This window comes from Austrofundulus limnaeus, unplaced genomic scaffold (genome assembly GCF_001266775.1).
Source record: "Austrofundulus limnaeus strain Quisiro unplaced genomic scaffold, Austrofundulus_limnaeus-1.0 Scaffold63, whole genome shotgun sequence".
NCBI lineage: Eukaryota > Metazoa > Chordata > Actinopteri > Cyprinodontiformes > Rivulidae > Austrofundulus > Austrofundulus limnaeus.
Window position 1 is genome coordinate 981,552 of NW_013952465.1, and position 18,115 is coordinate 999,666.

The window sequence follows — 18,115 nt, forward strand, 5'->3', positions numbered from 1 at the left end:
ATGAGCTGTTGTTTGAAGCCCTCCCCTTCCCTTCCTAGGCTCACAATAGTCTAGCCAACCCACCCTGTAACATACAATGGCGGCGCTAAGGTAAAACGTGCATGAATGCAAAGGAAGCAGGACATCATATCGATAAGAGGATGAATTTATGGCAGACAATGCAAAGTTTTAATTTGTATCAGCTTAATCGAGGGCTCAGGGGGTCCCAGCCAGCGTGTGCAGTGCATCTGCCAACCACAGCAGCAGTTGACAGCTGTGTGAAACAACATGTGCAACACCATTCACCRGATCTGCGCTGTTTGACGTAAACGGGAGCCGTTTCAAAACTTCTCTTTTACATTTTCTCTCCTAGCTAAACCCTCCCTTGAGAAACAAAGATGCATTTTTAGGTCAAAGTTTCCACATCCTCCATCAGAAATCATGAATGGGGAAAAAAAAAAAGTCATAACCAAGATCCACCCTCACTCCTCGCTTCCCAGGCACTGCCCCCTCAACTCTTCAGAGCACAATGGCTTTTGATACAAAAAGAGCTCTGGAGGGACAGGAAATTCTTCTGACTGCTGATTCCAATTTAAAAAAAAAAAGTGGCAGCAGTTTCAGGAGAGATAACCGGCTGTCCCTGTCCTTTCACAGCGTCACATGTAAGGCTTTAAGGTCAAACTTCACATGGAGAGCTGCAGAACAAACAACACATGAGCAAACAGAGACAGAAAGGAAGCATTCCTGCACAGAAAGTCCTGGACTTTGACTCTGCTGAATATATTTACAGCAACACGTTTCGAAACAGTGGCCTTAAGCCGTTCAAGCCCCAATTTCATTATCTTTTTATTGTTCAAATTCAACCTATTTTTGTGTCCGTGACAACGATCTTCTTTGTCAAGCGTTTCCTGACTTTAGAGTGACCTCACTGCTCAATTCACACCCTGCTCTTTTAAAAAAGTTGCACAGAGGAAGCTGACCTTACCAACGCCAACCCGGTTCCTTCTTTCCACCGCGCTGTGAAACTCATATCAAGTGCAGGCAGGTGAAAGGAGGAGGGAGAGGCGAGGGGCCTTGTAGCCTGATCTCAGCTCTGCGCCTCAGGGTTACACACGGCAAAGTTTCAAGGCCGGTGACGACTTCTGCCAAAGACTGACTCAGATGTTACACCACACAGAAAGACAATGATCTCACCTCAAAGATGAGGCGGAGGGGYGTCATGGTTCATACTTAGAAGAAGGTAGTGATTCTGTCTTATTTTTTAACTGTTTGAGGATTCTTATTGAAAAGTTGTCCCTGGTGGGACAGAGTGACACTTCAGGGAAATCACTACTCTGAAACTGGACCGGCCATCATTTATTCACAACCAAAGCCTCTCTCACACAAGCAACACACACGCAGGAGCAGAAAGGAAACAGACCGAGGCTCAGTTTGTTCTTCTTTCAACTATCGAAAAAAAAAAAAAAAACTCCCTAAAACTCTCGCTTCCTCTTTTACGAGCTCGGCTTCTTTCAAAAGGGAAATCTTACGTTAGCAGCTGATTGAAAAGGCACCACTTCCGTGCTGATCTGGATATATATTTCTTTTTATTATTTCAACAGCATAGCATAAGAAAAAAAAATTATAACAGCATGAATTTTTAACTGAACTGACAGGACCTTCCAGGCTGATTGTGTCTTATTTGATAATAATTAGAAAAAGCAGAGAAACAGAACGGGGCTTGCAGTCACTGACGCACCTGCGGGTGGTGGTGGTGTAAAGAAGCTGAGAATGCCGTAAACACTTGCTGGAGTTCAAAAGTCAGTTAAGGAGCATGGAAATGCACACAAACCAGCAAGTTGCTAACCACCCAAAGTGCAAACTCAGCTGTCGTAGGAACCGYCTCAGTATCGGGGCACCTAGATCCCTGCTAAGGCAACGGAAACTACAAATACTTAACAGTCATGGAAGCTCTGAGAAACAAAAGTTAGAACTCATATAATAAGACTGGTGGTAACAGATTCAGACCCTGATACAACAAAAAGCATAAATCCATATCACAGTGAGTGTTTTGGAGTATCCACAATAACAACACGTAATGGATGTGAACCACCGCACCAGAGACAAGTAATCCCCACGTGTCTGCGTCCGTCCCGTTACAATCGACTCTGAAAGCAGGTGAGTTTCTGAGGTCCGAGCACATCCTTGATGCACATTCTTACACATAAACAGGAAACAGTTTAAGTCACGAGGGTGATATGCTGATTTAGGCGATGGTTTCTAGACTTTTCCCATCCTTTGGATAYGCAGCTTGGTGGTGAGAGTGCAGAACGAGCTAAAGCAAATGTATGTCCTGCATTCCTTTACAGGAATTTCTAAACAGAGGAAAAGTAAATAAATTGCTGAAATAGGTCAAAAGTAAGCTTATTGTATATTTTAGCAGAGCTGATTATAGAAAGAAAATAACTTTTTTTTCGTTGCTTAAATAAAATTTGGGTTAAAGAAAAGCTATTGTCATCAAAGAGAATATAAAACCAAAAAGTAATCGTGACTTCTTTTAATACATTTTCAGTAATGAGATCATGGTGATAATTGCTTTGAATTGCTTTTTTTTTAAGCTACATTTTTTTCCTCCAAGTGTCCAGGCTGGTGAGAGGGGAGGAGGAAACATTAGGATTTGTAATTTGAGGTAAGCCAAGTCAGGCCCTCGTACAGTCCATCCCCCGATGTCGCACATGAGGGCTGAACGTACCAATTCCTATCTCTGATCCGGGTCAGACCCAGCTTCTCCTGGATCTCGTGGGGCTTCATGGCGTCGGGGAGGTCCTGCTTGTTGGCAAAGATCAGGATGATGGCGTCCCTCATCTCCCGGTCGTTGATGATCCGGTGGAGCTCCTGCCTCGCCTCGTCGATCCGGTCCCTGTCGGCACAGTCCACCACAAAAATCAGGCCCTGGGTGCCCGTGTAGTAATGTCTCCAGAGCGGTCGGATCTTGTCCTGTCCACCCACGTCCCAGACGTTGAACTTCACATTCTTATAGTTGACGGTCTCCACGTTGAACCCGACCGTTGGGATGGTGGTGACCGACTGTCCCAGTTTCAGCTTGTACAGGATGGTGGTTTTCCCAGCAGCATCAAGTCCAAGCATCAATATTCTCATCTCCTTGTTGCCAAAGATCTTTGAAAGCATTTTCCCCATCTTGTCTGATGTGCATAAATACTTTGTTACAGGAAAAAGAAATGTAGTTTTCCCCCTCAGGAGTGGAAAATTACGTCTTGCTCCAATGGAGAGGTCTCAGTTTCAGTGTGCAAAAGCTCCACGCGTGATGGCAGCGGTGGGCTGACAGTAGTGTCAATGTTCAAGTTTGTACAATACAATTATCTGGACTGAGGTAATCGGACCTGAGCAGTTGGGAGAAACGGTGATTATGGAGCCCTCACAGATTTGGGTGGGGATATATTTTCATCTTCCACTGCCCGCCAAAGCAAGAAGAAAAAATGTCATCTCTTCCCACAACTCCCTTCAAAATCCACAGTTTTCTTCTTTAAAATAATCCTCTTACTTCAAGGCGAGCTGGACCGGAAGCAACTTTTATTTAATTAGTTGCTTACAAAAATAAAAAAAAATACAAATACATATCAGGCCCAGTCCAAGCCGGGGGTTCTCACTTCCTCCTTGGCTGCCGGCTGTCCACACTTCGCCTGCTTAGCGGTTTTTTTCCCCTCTTTCTCTTCCACTCGGTGATTTTCAAAGCGTGTAGATTTTCGTGCTTAAACCCGCTCGGAAATGTGAAGCTTTTTAATTTCCCCCCTGCTCCGCTTCTGTACCGGGGCATCCAGAAGAAGACCGACCTAAAGGTCACTGATTCATCCGACTTTCTTCTTCTCTTCCCCCTGTGACACAGGAGCGGTTAGGAGGAAGGGAGGGGTGTTAGAACAGAGGACAACTTTGGAGCTGAAACGTTACTCTCGCTGCTAACACAAATGCTAAGTACAAGCTAACATAAACTGAGAGCGGGGTACATACCTGCATTTGCGGCAGTCCTTCCCCAGTCCCCAGAGCCGTTTCTCCCCGCTCTCTTGCCGCCCTCGGTCTGTCTTCTTCCTCCCCTCCTCTGTGTCTCCCTCTCCAGCCACCAGTCACAGCAGTGGCGGGGCTGTGTTACCGGAAAAGGTGCGGACCCAGATCAGCCGCCACTTCCTCTACACCCAGATCTCCCACAGCTGATGCGTTCAGGAGCTCATTCATAGCTCGGGTATCAGAAAACTTTTTTAAAATAGCACTATTTAGAGCATCTGTTTCACTTAAGCCTCACGAACTTCTCCACATATATAACCCCTATTAACAACTTACATTTGAAACTAAAACTGGCACCTGTCTGGGAGGAAAGAWTGCTTCTCTACATTTTCTATTTTTTTCATATGTTATAATTTCCGATAACCCCTAAATATACTGTACGCCATTTCAAATGCGTGCAGCGTGAAATGCTCAGTAGCAGCATCGGTCCAATGCTTTGTGTTGACGCCATTTATACATTTAATATACCATTAGTAACATGTGACTTGCAGCACGACGAGAATACGCAAGGCTTTATTCACAAAACAAATAAAACTGTTAGGTAGTAATGATCTGAAGAGTTGGGGCTTTACCAACAGCGGTTCTTTCCGATTTGTTGAATCATTCATTCAAACAGTTTCCGCTGTACAGGGTGACGTGGAAAGGGCGGGGGAACTACAGTGTTTCAAACCCCACCCACCACACACACACACACAAACACTTTTCTCAGTCTAACTCATATCAGTCGCACACATGCCATTATTTTGTATACAGTGTTTTATTATATAACGCGCAACAAATTTGAACAAATCATACTGCTTTGCATTTTGGAAACCAGACACCTTATGTAGATTTTTACTTTCAATAAATGCAGTGACAAGCTTTTTCTTTTTAGGACTGTACTCAATACATTGAATGGGTGTAAAAATGTATCAGATGCGATTAATTTTACATTTTAGCTTTGCCACTTTAGCTCAAAAGGACGTTTTTGACAGCATCTTTTTTTTTTATCGTGATATATTTTAATAATGCTGTATTCATTTATATTGACTTATTCTTACATATTTGCCATTCAAATTTGTATTTTTCATTTAAATCCAATAAAATTACGTCATCAATTATAGGCTAGAATATATTTTAAACTTTTATATATGTTTTTTTGATCAATTGCAAACATTTTTAACTATAACATTGACTTTTTAACATATTATTTTTTGTTTCTACACACAAATAAAAAGCCTTCAAACAAACGATGCAAAAGGCATGATTTGGACAATCATCTTTTTGCTTTAGAAAACCCCAGATTTCCAAAACTGAAAGAAAAGTTAACGGATTGCATTTTGTTGGAGTGGCTAGTGTCTATCCTGGTCTGACTATCCTACACATTGGGGTTTATATCTGCTGGTTTGAATGGTGGGTAACTACAAAAAGAAAAAAATTGTATAGGTCTTCTGGACGGGTTCTTCTCTAATGAAACGTTTCGTCTCTCCTCCAAGAGACTTCTTCAGTCTGAGAGTTTCAGGCAAAATTCAGGCTTTTAAGCACTGCCTCCATATGACTGATACTCACATCACATGGCTATCGCTGACACCTATTAACACTTATTGTTAACAGGGGGTGGAGTGATACTGGCAATAGCCGGGCTGTAGGAGGGGGACAACTGAAAACGGAGGCCTCCACCTCTGTTTAATGATGGACRGTCTTCACAAAAATGGCGTCTTTTACTCCTCTCTCAAACCAACRTTCCTCTCTATCAAGAATGAGAACATCCTCATCTCTGAAAGAGTGACCGCTGGCCTGTAAATGAGTGAAAACTGTAGAGTTCTGGCCATTAGATGTAGCTCGTCTGTGTTGGGACATTCTTTTGAACAGTGGCTGCTTTGTTTCCCCGATGTATAACTGGTCGCAGTCCTCCTGGCACTTAACAGCATATACAATATTGCTCTGTTTGTGCCGGGGCACCGGATCTTTGGGGTGAACCAGCCTTTGCCGTAATGTGTTTCGGTGTTTGAAAGCTACTGGGACATCATGTTTAGAAAATAAACGTCTCAGTTTCTCTGAAACACCCGCAACATACGGAATAACCACTGGTTTGGGTCTGGGTTTGGGGTCTTCATTTTCACCTGAAGGTTGCATGGAGTCCTGTCTGTGTTTCCTGTCTGCTTTCAGGAAAGCCCAGTCAGGATAACCACACTGCTCCAGGGCCTGTCRTGTGTGTGATTTCTCTTTCTGCCTGGCTCCTGGGTTTGTAGGGACACTGTCTGCTCTGTGGTACAGAGTCCTGATCACTCCTAACTTGTGTTCCAGTGGGTGGTGGGAGTCAAAACGCAAATATTGGTCTGTGTGGGTGGGCTTACGATAYACGCCAGTTTCCAACCGTCCTCCATCCGAAACCGAGACATCGCAATCCAGGAACGCCAACCTGCCATTTTTTACATCCTCTCGTGTGAACTTAATATATTCATCCACAGAGTTGATGTGATCAGTGAAATGTTGGACTTTCTGGGCTTTAATTTTAACCCAGGTGTCGTCAACATATCTGAACCAATGGCTCGGTGGCACCCCTGAAAAAGACATCAAGGCTCTTTTTTCCACTTCCTCCATGTACAGATTTGCAACAATAGGAGAAACTGGGGATCCCATGGCACACCCATGTTTCTGTCTATAATATTGCCCCCCGTACGTGAAGTAGGTTGACTCCAGGCACAGTTTGGGTTGGTAACTACAGGCTTCTACAGAACTTGAAGAGAAAAAAAGGCAATTTTTTTATTATGCAATTGCTAATTAAATAAATCTAATAAAATTGTTTGTGTTTCATTTAATTTAACACTGGTACGCATTTGTGTCTGCACCTACGGTCAATTTACAGTTTATTGTTCGTATGTTATGTTTTTTTCTGTTTATGATTTTGACGGTGAGCCCCTGGGCTTTTGCCTGGTAGGCCCCTTTTCTTATGCGTGTCCGTAGTGTTATGACTGCGCATGCGCAGTGCGCTCGCTCTCCGTCTGCCCTGCCTTCAGAGCGCGTTTAGCTTTACCGACTCCGGAGATTGTCTACAGTTTCACAAAATTTAGTGCAGTGACGTGAAAGGTACAGGTGAGATTTCAACCAGTGACTTGGTTTGTTATTTAGTTGTATTGGAGCTAGAAATGGTTTCAATTTAACATTCAAAGCGAACGTTAGCCATGCTAGTGCGGTCGTTAGCTGGCTAGCTTGTGTGGAATATGGGGCCGACTAATTACTGGAGTARAGGCCACCTCATGGTGTTTTCTTGGGTCTAGTCGTTTAGTAAAATGTCTCCCTTCAGTTAGGCGAATCTTTCATGATATACTGAGTCTGAATGCGGTTATAATACTTGCTTAAGTAAATAAATATAAACAAATCAAMTCGCGTTAAAAGCGACGCTTATGTCAAATTGCGGCTGTGCTAGTTKGCGTAGACGAGCTAACTTCCTTTGAACTTTGTGCAAAATCACCTCTAGTATCAAACGTGGTTTCACAGCAAGCGAGGCTCATTAATTGTAACAAACTGCATGGTTATCCAAATTCAGTGTTTTAAATGTCTAGATTTAAAGTTTGATATAATGCGCATATGACTTATTTATTCTTAACAGGTCACGAGGATAAATATTTTTAGTTACTCGGCTAGGGCGTATATTTAAACAAGGAAGTATACTGTTGCGGTAGCTGTTGCTATTCTTTTTTCCCCCAGTGCAAAGTAATTTGACTATTAAATTAAATAGTACAAAGTTGGTCTTAATAAATGCRAGCCTCTTTAGAATTTAACGTTTTTATAATAAGGTTTGTTTTACTTTTCTAGAAAGAAAAAAATCTTTGTGTACTTTAAATGACCATATTTCATTTTTATATTAAATGGATAGTTTGACATGCATTGATTTTGTACATTCATTGTTTGTCTATTTTGATTTTATGGTAACTACTACAATTATACAGTGAATTAGGTGCCTCAGAAGTTGTCATGGGTCATGTTTAATTAATCAAATTGTCACCTTGTCAAAACATATTGAAAAGTATTCAGGTGACGGAATTTGACCTCAGTTTCTGGGAATACAATCCAATGTGTTTTATATGTCCAAATCTAAGAGATATTCAGTGGAAGACAAAGGCTCATATGAGCATTTTGCTTGAAAWGTGACCCTGAGGTTGTTTATTGCACCTGAAGTCATAAACCAATCTTGTTTTTCCAGCAGACCTGAAACTCTCAGAAGACTTTTCAGTGGAATGCTGGACACTGAGTCCACTGCCATGGAGACGAATGGAAATGCATGCTTTCCTGCTGAAGGCCAAGTAGCTGAGTGGTCTGCAGTCCAGGCTTCTTTGGAACAGCTCTCCAGCGTCATGCCCGAGGACTCGGATCCTTCTCAAGACGCTCCCGTCCCGCCTCCTGTACCGGAGCAGCTGCCTATGAACTCKGAGCTAGGTTCTGTGGAGAAAGCTGTGGAGCAGTTTCAGCTTGCTAAYGCTGAGCTCTTCCAAAGTGAGCATCCGCCACCTCCACCCCCTCCACCGCCCACAGACGAGACCGAACAAACAGAACTTGCAGCGTCTCAGCCAGGGGAACCTGTACAAGACGGCAGTCAAGGTATCTAATAATATCTAGACTAAGTGTGAGGATAAGCAGTTATAAAGCAAAGAGTATAAAACTTGTATGYGTCACCATTTATTTGGATTTATTTTTTTTAAGTTGTGACACCTTTTTCTTCTCTAGATGGAGCTGTAGCACCACAAACAATGGAGGATGGCATGGAGCTGGAAGAAACAGCCAAAGAAGGTGAACAAGAAGCAGCTGTTCCTGCTGAGCCACAGCTACCGTCAGAGTTTGAAAAACTCTTCAAAGTCTGTGAGGACAACCCAGACGATTTTAATTCTTGGGTTACCCTGCTGCAATATGTGGAACAAGAGGTACCTGACTTTTGAGATCTTCTTCAATTGTACATCCATGAAATATTTACCTGGATTAAAACACTTCAGTTTTTTAAAGTGAACCCACTTTACTTGTACATAAAATATAAATTGTATTTTTTTTTTGCTGTGTTTTCACAGAATGTCCTTACAGCTGCAAGAAAGTCATTTGATCTGTTTTTCCTGCGTTACCCTTACTGCTATGGCTACTGGAAGAAGTATGCAGATCTTGAGAAAAAGCATGGCAATATACAGGTTGCAGAAGAGGTAAATGTTTTGTGTGTAATGTATTTTCTTTTCATCTGCCTTGCATTTACCTTAATTCAGCAATACTTCGAGTCATTGATAGATTTCATGTAGCAAGAGTTGAATCCTGATCATTGTTTTAATTTTTCCAAGGTGTACAGAAGAGGCTTACAGGCCATCCCTCTTAGTGTGGACCTTTGGCTTCACTACCTCACCTTTATTAAAGAGAACTCAGATCTCACTGACCCTGAGACTGAGGGACGCATTCGAGCGTAAGTACAACTTTTTATATCGTTACCGCCTAATGTGTAAATACATAGGATATCAGTAATGCATTGCAATCTGGTTATTTCAGAATGTTATATTCAACTAAGCCAAAGTTCCTTTACTTTTATTGAGTTGAATGATTTTTTTTCTATTGTCTTCAGATCCTACGAACATGCAGTGCTAGCAGCAGGCACAGACTTTCGCTCAGACCGCCTTTGGGAAGCCTATATAAACTGGGAAACAGAGCAGCAGAAGCTGGCTAATGTCACAGCCATCTATGACCGCATCTTGGGCATCCCAACTCAGCTGTACTCCCAGCACTTTCAGAGGTAAAGATCAAAAGTTAGATTTATTTAACCTATCTTTTTGATTATAGTTCTTCACCCTCCTGAGTCATATCCTATGTGCTTTGATCTGTTGAGTTTTGTGATCTTATAAAAATTGATTTTGAAATCTATTTGATCTTTAAAAGGTTCAAAGATCATGTGCAGAACAACCATCCCAAATATTTTTTGTTGGAAGAGGAGTTTCTTCAGCTCAGACACGAATTGTCGAAATCCAGCTTGTCTGCAATGGTTGGTGAAGACGGAGAGCAGAATGTCGCTCAGGAAGAGCTGCCGCCTGGTACCGAGGATCTTGCAGATCCTGCTAAGGTACACCTCTCGTTGCTTATTAGGGAAGACAAATTAATAACTTTTTGTTAAGGTGTAGGAGTTTGCCTCTCAGATTCAAGTGTTCAGGTTTGAAGAGGTGTTTTTATGTCAGCAGCCAAGCCAGTGAGTGGGATTCAACTTGGCAACCAGTCAGGAACTCACCCTATAACTAACTGAATCCATCAGGGCTTGCTTGAACCCAGAGGCTGATGTGCAGGGTACATTCATACCTCTTCCCTCTACAGGCGTGTTGTCTCTGGCAAGATCATGGTGATGTAAATCCTTGGTCCCAGCACTAGATTTGACATCAAGTGGAGAGTGGTATAAAAGAGCATGGACGTAGCTTCTAATCTCTTGTGTGTTTTCTTTTGTAGAGAGTGACAGAGATTGAGAACATGCGCCACAAAGTGATTGAGGTTCGCCAGGAAGTGTTCAATCATAATGAACATGAAGTCAGCAAGCGCTGGGCCTTTGAAGAAGGGGTATGTTTGGTTTCRTTCAATAAAGTTAGAAAAAAAAGAGTTTTATTTCTCCCATCTGCATACTAAATTCATTTTTTTTAAATTTCAGATTAAGAGACCGTACTTCCACGTCAAAGCTTTGGAGAAGACACAGCTGAACAACTGGAAGGAGTACCTGGACTTCGAAATAGAAAACGGAACCCCGGAGCGCGTGGTGGTCCTCTTCGAACGATGCCTCATCGCCTGCGCACTCTATGAGGAGTTCTGGATCAAGGTAGCGTGACCCTGAACTTCCCTTGCATCGCCGCTGCCTCCCTGCACTTCCCCATCAACGATGATTTCACATCGACACAGTGAAACGTCCTGCACTCTCTTTGCGTGTAACGTTGATATGTGACTGTATCTGTTGTATTAGGGGATGGCCAGCTTGCCACACAAGATTTGACTGCAGCATTTGCCAACTACTACGTTGCATCTTCTTCGTCTCCCCACTACCTTACAGAAACTTATCTAATTGGTTCCATGAAGGTGCTGATGGGTTTACACAGAAAATTTCTAAGAACCATCTTGTCGAAGCAAATCACTGTCTGCATCAGCTGATTTGATAGGTTTTAAATATTTTTGTCTTTCTTTTTTGCTTTTTTCTCTTTCTCTTCTTTCTTTTCTTTTTTCCTCTATCCTCTCTTGCATTCCTTCCAACTTGCTTTCTTTTTTTCACTCTAAAGTATGCAAAATATCTAGAGGGCTTCAGCACCGATGGCGTGAGACATGTCTACAAGAAAGCGTGTACCATCCATCTCCCGAAGAAACCCTCCATCCACCTGATGTGGGCGGCCTTTGAGGAGCAACAGGGTGAGGGACTCTAGATTACAGATCAGGAAAAAACAAAGTAAATGACTCAAACTCAAAGTTTTGTCCCTTTCTTTTTTTGCTCAGGCAACATGGACGAGGCTCGTGAAATCCTGATGAACCTGGAGGCGACGATTCCGGGTCTTGCCATGGCACGTCTTCGGAGGGTCAGTATGGAGCGCCGTCACGGTAACTTGGAGGGAGCGGAAGCGCTGCTGAGGGAATCAATGGAGTCTGCGAACAATCCTACTGAGGCGTCGTTTTATGCTGTGAAGCTGGCCAGGCAGCTGATGAAGATCCAGAGAAGTCTGAGCAAGGCGAAGAARGTGCTGCTCGAGGCGATTGAGAAAGACCAGGTTTGTGTATAGTGACAATATTAATCTTAAAGTTAATATTTAGTCGTTTGTTCTGGTCTGATTAAACATTTCTGTGTTTACAGACTAGCTCAAAACTTTATTTGAACTTGCTTGAGATGGAATTCAGCGGAGATATTCAGCAGAACGAGGCTGAGATCTTGGCTTGTTTCGACCGCGCCCTGAAGAGCCCCATGCCTCTGGAGTCTCGCATCGTCTTTTCTCAGAGGAAGGTTGAATTTTTGGAAGACTTCGGCAGTGACATAAATGCGTGAGTTTCTAGGTTTGTGAGTGGACAGTTATTGATTATTTGATTGTGTGTCAAGAACTGTTTTCCATCTACTTCTCACAGGCTTGTAGCTGCATATGAGGAACAGCAAAAACTACAAAAAGAAGATGAATCTTTGAAGAGGAAAGCAGAGAATGGATATGACAGGTGAGTAACGGATGTTTCTCAACACATCTGCATTTTTTWAAATTATTTTTAAGCATCTTAAGTATTAGAACAATAAAACATTTGGATTGATCGTTATAAACAAACACGGCAGCCCTCAAATGAAAACGTTTAACGTAACTTGTGCAAATTCTAAGTAGGTATTTGCTAATCTGAACGTTGTTCTCCAGTTCTCAAGAACCTGATGCCAAAAGACAACGAACAGATGACCCTTCTGCAGTTGCTGCAAACGCAATGACGGACATGTCTGCAAACAACTCTGCATACAACTACAATTGGTACCAGGTATGTTTGTTCCACAACTGGCTACCTTTTTGAATTTGTTTRTGAAATAGTCTGTGAAAATAATTTGTAATCTAGGTTCTGTTTTGTTTAAACCTGCTAAATATTGTTATAATTAATGTAATTCTTTCTCTTTGTTTTTAGCAACAATATGGTGGCTGGGGACAAAATTCCTGGGGGCAGTACAACCAGTACGCTCAGTACAACCAATACTACCCTCCTCCTCCTACATGATGATCAAACTGCTGACATGAAGATGGAAAGGAGTTCTTTCTGATCCTAACGTTTTGAGCAGAATAAAATACCTGGGTGTCACGGAGATTTCAGTTCAGCTATACAGTGCACAGAGTTTTTCTTGTTCTCACACCTTCAGGCTTAGATTTTTTTAATGTTAAACCCCCATGGTACAACACTTGGTTAGATTAGTCGTTTTTATTTAGTACTCTTTCTTTATCTTTATTTTTTTTCTTGTTTTTTTCTTTTGATCATCTCAGAATTCTAATTTGATGAAAATTGTGAAGGCAGGTTCTTTTTTGCTTTTCCCTCCCATGTGACATGTACAAAGACTTTAATTTTAGATATTGCTTTGTTTCAGATTTAAACTTGTGATGATTGCTTTCATGCATAAAGAAAATTATAGTTTTCTTTCCCAAACAACATTTTAAAAAATTTCATGCTTGTTTTCATTGAGGGTAATGAAGAGGTTTTTTTTTTATTATTATTATTGTTTTGGCTTGATTTCATAATAAAGATATTATAAATCGACCCATTTTGATGTCATATTTCTGATAGTCAATTATTATTTTCAATGCTTTATACAGTCTCCCATCTAGTTACATTTATACATTCTATACGGTACAGAAAGTACTGAGAGTTTGTGGAGCAGTGGTAGATTTAAGGCCTATAAACAAAAACTGACCTTCAGCACTTTTATGTGCTAAGTGGTTACCAGGAGAACTTTTTCCTCGCTTTAAGTTTACAATACAAATAAATATAGATGTACAAATCATATATATATATGTGTGTGTGTGTATATATATATATATATATATATATATATATATATATAAATAATATAAGAGAACATGACCCTTAGTGATCACTTCCGCCGAGTTCTGCGTGAATCTGCACATGCGCAGTGCTGCCCCCTCAGACGGTCCTTTTTGTGCTTAGCGTGGAACGATTAGCATCTGAGGAGGTATGAGCTGCTCGTTTTTCACAAAAAAACATTAAACTACGGCCTTGCAGGTCTTTCTTTCCTAATGACGAATATAAATAATTAGTTATCATATATTATGTGCTATATTTTACTCTGAAAATAAATGTTCTGTATATTTAAGCGGCTTTTTTTTCCGACACGCATGCTTCATCGTGTGGCTAATCGAACTAGCATTGTGTTAGCTAGAAACTCGGTTCAGTCTCTGGCGTAGTTTACTAATTTACTGTCTTCTTTTTTTAAGTTTCGGGGACGCATTGACAACGTATTATTTAACATAAAAGATTTGCAGCTAGGTGGATACCAGCGTTTACCGTAATTCTAAAACCTGAAACGTGCTAGCAATTTCCGCGGCAGACATCTTGTTTTCCCTGATGCCGATACAAACTTTGTCAAAGTCTAAAACGCATCAACCAGAGAATCCCTGTGTTGTGGTTTGTGACTTAAAATTAGCTGAACTTAAGTTAATTCCACATTTAGGTGCAGTTTTAAAAAGCTAATGTGATGCAACAGTAAAAATAAATATTGGATAATCAAACTGCAGTTGTTTTCTTCTAGCGTCAAGATGCAGCTGTTTTTGCGTGCCCAGAACACCCACACCCTTGAGGTGACGGGACAAGAGACAGTTGGCCAGATCAAGGTACGAAGTTTAGACTGACTGAAGGTCACTGTATTTATATTTTACTGTATTTATATTTTACACACTTTTGTTACAAGTCTAGAAAGTGGTGTAAGACAGTGTGGTGTGAATAAATGTTTGGACTTTGGTGTTTTCCAGGCCCATGTCCAGACTCTAGAAGGACTCTCTGTTGAGGACCAGGTCCTGCTGCTTGCTGGGTGCCCACTGGAGGATGACGCCTCTCTGGCATCGTGTGGTGTGTCCGAGCACTGTACCCTGGAGGTGGCTGGAAGGCTGCTTGGAGGTGAGCTCATTGTACAGCTTGTACTGATTGCCACCATTAACAAGTGTTTCGTTGATAAAGTGGCAAGCTTGAAAAAGCATTTTTGTTTTCATAGTAAATGGCACACATTGCTAAAGTTGTTTGAATATGTCCTTATGACTTTTGTTGTTGTTTTTCTTCAGGTAAGGTGCACGGTTCACTTGCCCGTGCCGGAAAAGTGAGAGGACAGACTCCTAAAGTAAGTTTGTTGTATTGTTTTTTTTAGGTGAGGTGTGCCCACCTCTCTTTTACTATAATGTGAGCTGTTTCCTATTTTCCCTTTCTTGAAACCTGTTTAGCAATATAGCTGCTTAAATGTGTATAATAGAAGTATTTTCTTCGTTTTGGCTGAAGTAGTCATATTTACAATGTTCTTTCACGTTCTCGTCCAGGTTGACAAGCAGGAGAAGAAGAAAAAGAAGACTGGCCGTGCTAAGCGTCGCATTCAGTACAACAGGCGCTTTGTGAACGTCGTGCCCACCTTCGGAAAGAAGAAGGGACCCAACGCAAACTCCTAAAGTGCTTCAATGTCCCAAAGGAGAAACAGCACCAACACCTGTCTGTTTTTACCAAGTTAAATGTTGTCCTGTACAGAATAAAGAGAAGTTTGACTTGGCTTTGAGCAGCGTTGTTAGTAACTCTGGTTTATACAGTTTGTATGTTATATACTGGTAGTTATTTTTTTAATTAAAAAAATGTCACTAGGTGCATTTAGCCAGAACAAAGTGGCCTCCTCTTCCACGGGTTAAAAAGTCTTAAGTAGATTTAAACTGCTTAGATTAATATATTACTCCAGACAAGTAGGACAATATAAATCCAAAAGTTGTCAAAAATTTAAATCTTTTTGTATGAACCAAGTAAAACAGCTTTATTGATCATTGATATTGTACATGCAAAAAAAAGTTTTATATGTACATTGACGAGCAGTTCCATACAAGTCAAGACTCAATGTTTAGTTACAAGAAAATTGACCAAATAAAGGCAAAGCAGACACGTCAGAGCTGGATTTGGTGCAGTCCAGAACCATGTAAACTTCGGTCTTTAGAAAGGAGAAAAATAAAAAGCTTACGCTGTAGACCATGTAGGCAAAATATTTAATCCACGGACACCAGCTCAACCTCAAATACGAGCTTTGCATTTGGTGGAATTCTGGTGGAACAGGAATTAAGGACAAATCTGTATAAACTGAAATTTACTGAAAAACTCCAGTAAAAACAACCTGCACTTAAAACACTAAAAAAACTAAAATCASCTTATTTCACATGACAGGCTGCACAATATTAGGAAAACGTGATGTGCAATAAAAGTGCTTAATCTTGCAATAAATGAACAAATACATAAGTATGTAGTGTTTATGCATTTCTGCTCTGGGTTCAGAACAAAAAAACAAAACATTTCAGCATGAATTTTTGAAAATACAAAGATTGAATTGGACAAATATGTGAAGGGCTCCATTTGATTGGTGAAAAACTTCATAAGTTCACATGGAAAGGCACCATTCATGCAACAACTGGTCTGTTCTTACACTTTTTAAAGGGCCAATATTATGTGTTTCTCAGGCATATATTTAAATACTATTCCATAATAAAGTATGTCACCTTTAGTTATTAAAATGCTGTTTTTATGTTTAAAGAGAAAATAAACTTATCTTCTCATCACTTCCTCTTTAAACACCTTGAAATTGACCTCTGTCTCTTTAAAAATCTTCTTCCTACCTGTCGTTTTGCTCCTCAGCATGGCTTCCTAAAAACGCTGCAGGATTTCTCAAACATGCATGAATGAGTCAAAGCAAGGCTTTGGGCATGTTTTTTTATGAGAGTATAACATAGCATGATATAAAACTCAAAAAAAGTTGATTTTACATGATATTGCCCCTTTAAAAAGACGAGATGCTTCACAGACGTAAACATGGCCGTGTCCCAGTCTTTTTATAAAATGTGTTGCCATCAAATTCAAAACAAACTTGTTTGAAACAATCATAAGATTATGTTTCATTGTTAATAAAATACAGGTTTATGAAATCTTCAAATCATTGCACAGTATCCCARCTTTGTTGAAATTGGGGTACTATATTTCAATCATTTTGATAAACTGACAAAAAAAGGATACTTGGACTCAGGAAGGCCCTTTCTTCCATACGCCCACTCAGGATCAATCTCCAGTCGGGCTGTTTCACCTTTGCTCATTGTGAGGAGGGCCTCGTCCCACTGTGACGATGACAGGAGTTGGACACGGGTGTGACAATGTAAAAACAATTCTGAGAGCACAGGCTAAATTTGACAAATAAAAACTTACCCCTCTAATGACTCTGCCCATCCCAACTTTGAAGCTCAGAGGTTTAGCCTGCTTCTTCTTCCTTGCAGCTGCATTGGAACAGTGAGGTTTGTAAAGATTAAATAAGAATTGGAGTTGTGGCAATGTAAAATGTACATCTGGGCAGTGCCCGAGCATGATTATGTTGTTTATGTGCACATTTCTAACCCCACCTGTGGGGATATTCGTGTCAAAAACAGTTCCATCTTCTAGAGAACCAGTGTACCAGCAGCTCACAGTGTCACCCTTCTTTGGGAAGTTGGTCTTGTCTCCTTTCTTTAGGACTGACTTGGTGTACTTTGGAGGACCCTGAGTTAAGCAGTGAGACATTTAATTATTATTATTTTTTAAAGTTTTTAGTTAAATCATAGTTTATATTTATTTACATGGACAAGCACCTCATCCACAACTTCTGCCTTGACTTCTTTGGGCTTCTCCTCAATCTTCACAGCTTTCATCTGCTCGGCCACCTCCTCTGGTTCTGTGCCTTTAAACCTCTGCGAAACACAAAAACACACTCCTCTCATCAGCTCTGGCTGTTGAAGCAGAAAAACAACATCACAGCCTCTTATAGCATCACTTACTTTGCTCTCGAAAAGCTGGTTGTAAGCAATGATAAGCTGGTCTTTCTTTGCTGTTTTCGCCACATTTTTTATATTTCCAAGCAGCTTGTGCTCATTAAGAAACTGAAAGAGGAAAAAGGGGAACGTTATAAGACTTATTAAAACATATAGTGTAGCTATAATAATACACTGCAGCTAGTGTTAAGACGATGTTGCAGCTTTTTTTGCTAACCCTGCAGCATCCTGCAGAAACAAAAGTAAATGAGCATTTACGTTGTATTATGGAAGAAAAACCTGAATAAAATCCAGCTGCATCTAAAGGGATGAGCATACCGAGTGTGAGGCATTGTCCTGGATGAACTTTATTAAGTCTTTTTTTGGTAAATCATCACTTTTTAGCTGCTCCTCGCTCCACTCCCGTGTCGGCTCGGTCGCCATTTTGAAATGTGAACTTTGAACTCTCCGCGGAATGTATCCGAAAACAATAAAGTTTGAACATTTTGAATTCTAAACCTAAATACTGTAATATACGTTTAGAAATCTACATTTCAGGTTTATATTTTATTTAGTCACAGTTTGGG

At 40.8% G+C, this 18,115-nt stretch overlaps 4 protein-coding genes across 7 annotated transcripts; 2 read left to right on the forward strand and 2 right to left on the reverse strand.

Moving 5' to 3' along the window:
* Positions 1-1,543: 1,543 nt before the first annotated feature.
* Positions 1,544-4,110, reverse strand: arf6a (ADP-ribosylation factor 6a). Its single transcript, XM_014009920.1, has 2 exons — positions 3,985-4,110; positions 1,544-3,851 (listed from the first exon to the last, which is right to left on the reverse strand). Exon 2 carries the CDS (start codon positions 3,154-3,156, stop codon positions 2,629-2,631), a length of 528 nt encoding a protein of 175 aa, XP_013865374.1. The 5' UTR covers positions 3,157-3,851; positions 3,985-4,110; the 3' UTR covers positions 1,544-2,628.
* A 2,902-nt stretch (positions 4,111-7,012) lies between these two features.
* prpf39 (PRP39 pre-mRNA processing factor 39 homolog (yeast)) lies at positions 7,013-13,266 on the forward strand. Of its 4 annotated transcripts, none has more exons than XM_014009922.1 (15): positions 7,013-7,110; positions 8,222-8,616; positions 8,743-8,936; positions 9,078-9,203; positions 9,336-9,454; positions 9,611-9,778; positions 9,922-10,102; positions 10,477-10,584; positions 10,673-10,837; positions 11,289-11,415; positions 11,500-11,768; positions 11,852-12,036; positions 12,118-12,201; positions 12,390-12,504; positions 12,646-13,266. In XM_014009922.1, exons 2-15 carry the CDS (start codon positions 8,256-8,258, stop codon positions 12,733-12,735), a joined length of 2,292 nt encoding a protein of 763 aa, XP_013865376.1. In that variant the 5' UTR covers positions 7,013-7,110; positions 8,222-8,255; the 3' UTR covers positions 12,736-13,266. The 4 variants fall into 4 exon arrangements, with proteins under 4 accessions (XP_013865376.1, XP_013865375.1, XP_013865377.1 ...); XM_014009921.1 differs by having other exon boundaries at positions 8,225-8,616; XM_014009923.1 differs by having other exon boundaries at positions 7,013-7,104.
* A 348-nt stretch (positions 13,267-13,614) lies between these two features.
* faua (FAU ubiquitin like and ribosomal protein S30 fusion a) lies at positions 13,615-15,274 on the forward strand. The gene is made up of 5 exons (XM_014009926.1): positions 13,615-13,699; positions 14,276-14,357; positions 14,496-14,640; positions 14,802-14,857; positions 15,051-15,274. The coding sequence occupies exons 2-5, from the start codon at positions 14,283-14,285 to the stop codon at positions 15,174-15,176; spliced, it is 402 nt and encodes a 133-aa protein (XP_013865380.1). The 5' UTR covers positions 13,615-13,699; positions 14,276-14,282; the 3' UTR covers positions 15,177-15,274.
* A 223-nt stretch (positions 15,275-15,497) lies between these two features.
* Positions 15,498-17,997, reverse strand: fkbp3 (FKBP prolyl isomerase 3). The gene is made up of 7 exons (XM_014009925.1): positions 17,868-17,997; positions 17,556-17,657; positions 17,370-17,468; positions 17,145-17,280; positions 16,954-17,021; positions 16,768-16,865; positions 15,498-15,807 (listed from the first exon to the last, which is right to left on the reverse strand). Exons 1-7 carry the CDS (start codon positions 17,970-17,972, stop codon positions 15,753-15,755), a joined length of 663 nt encoding a protein of 220 aa, XP_013865379.1. The 5' UTR covers positions 17,973-17,997; the 3' UTR covers positions 15,498-15,752.
* Positions 17,998-18,115: the final 118 nt, after the last annotated feature.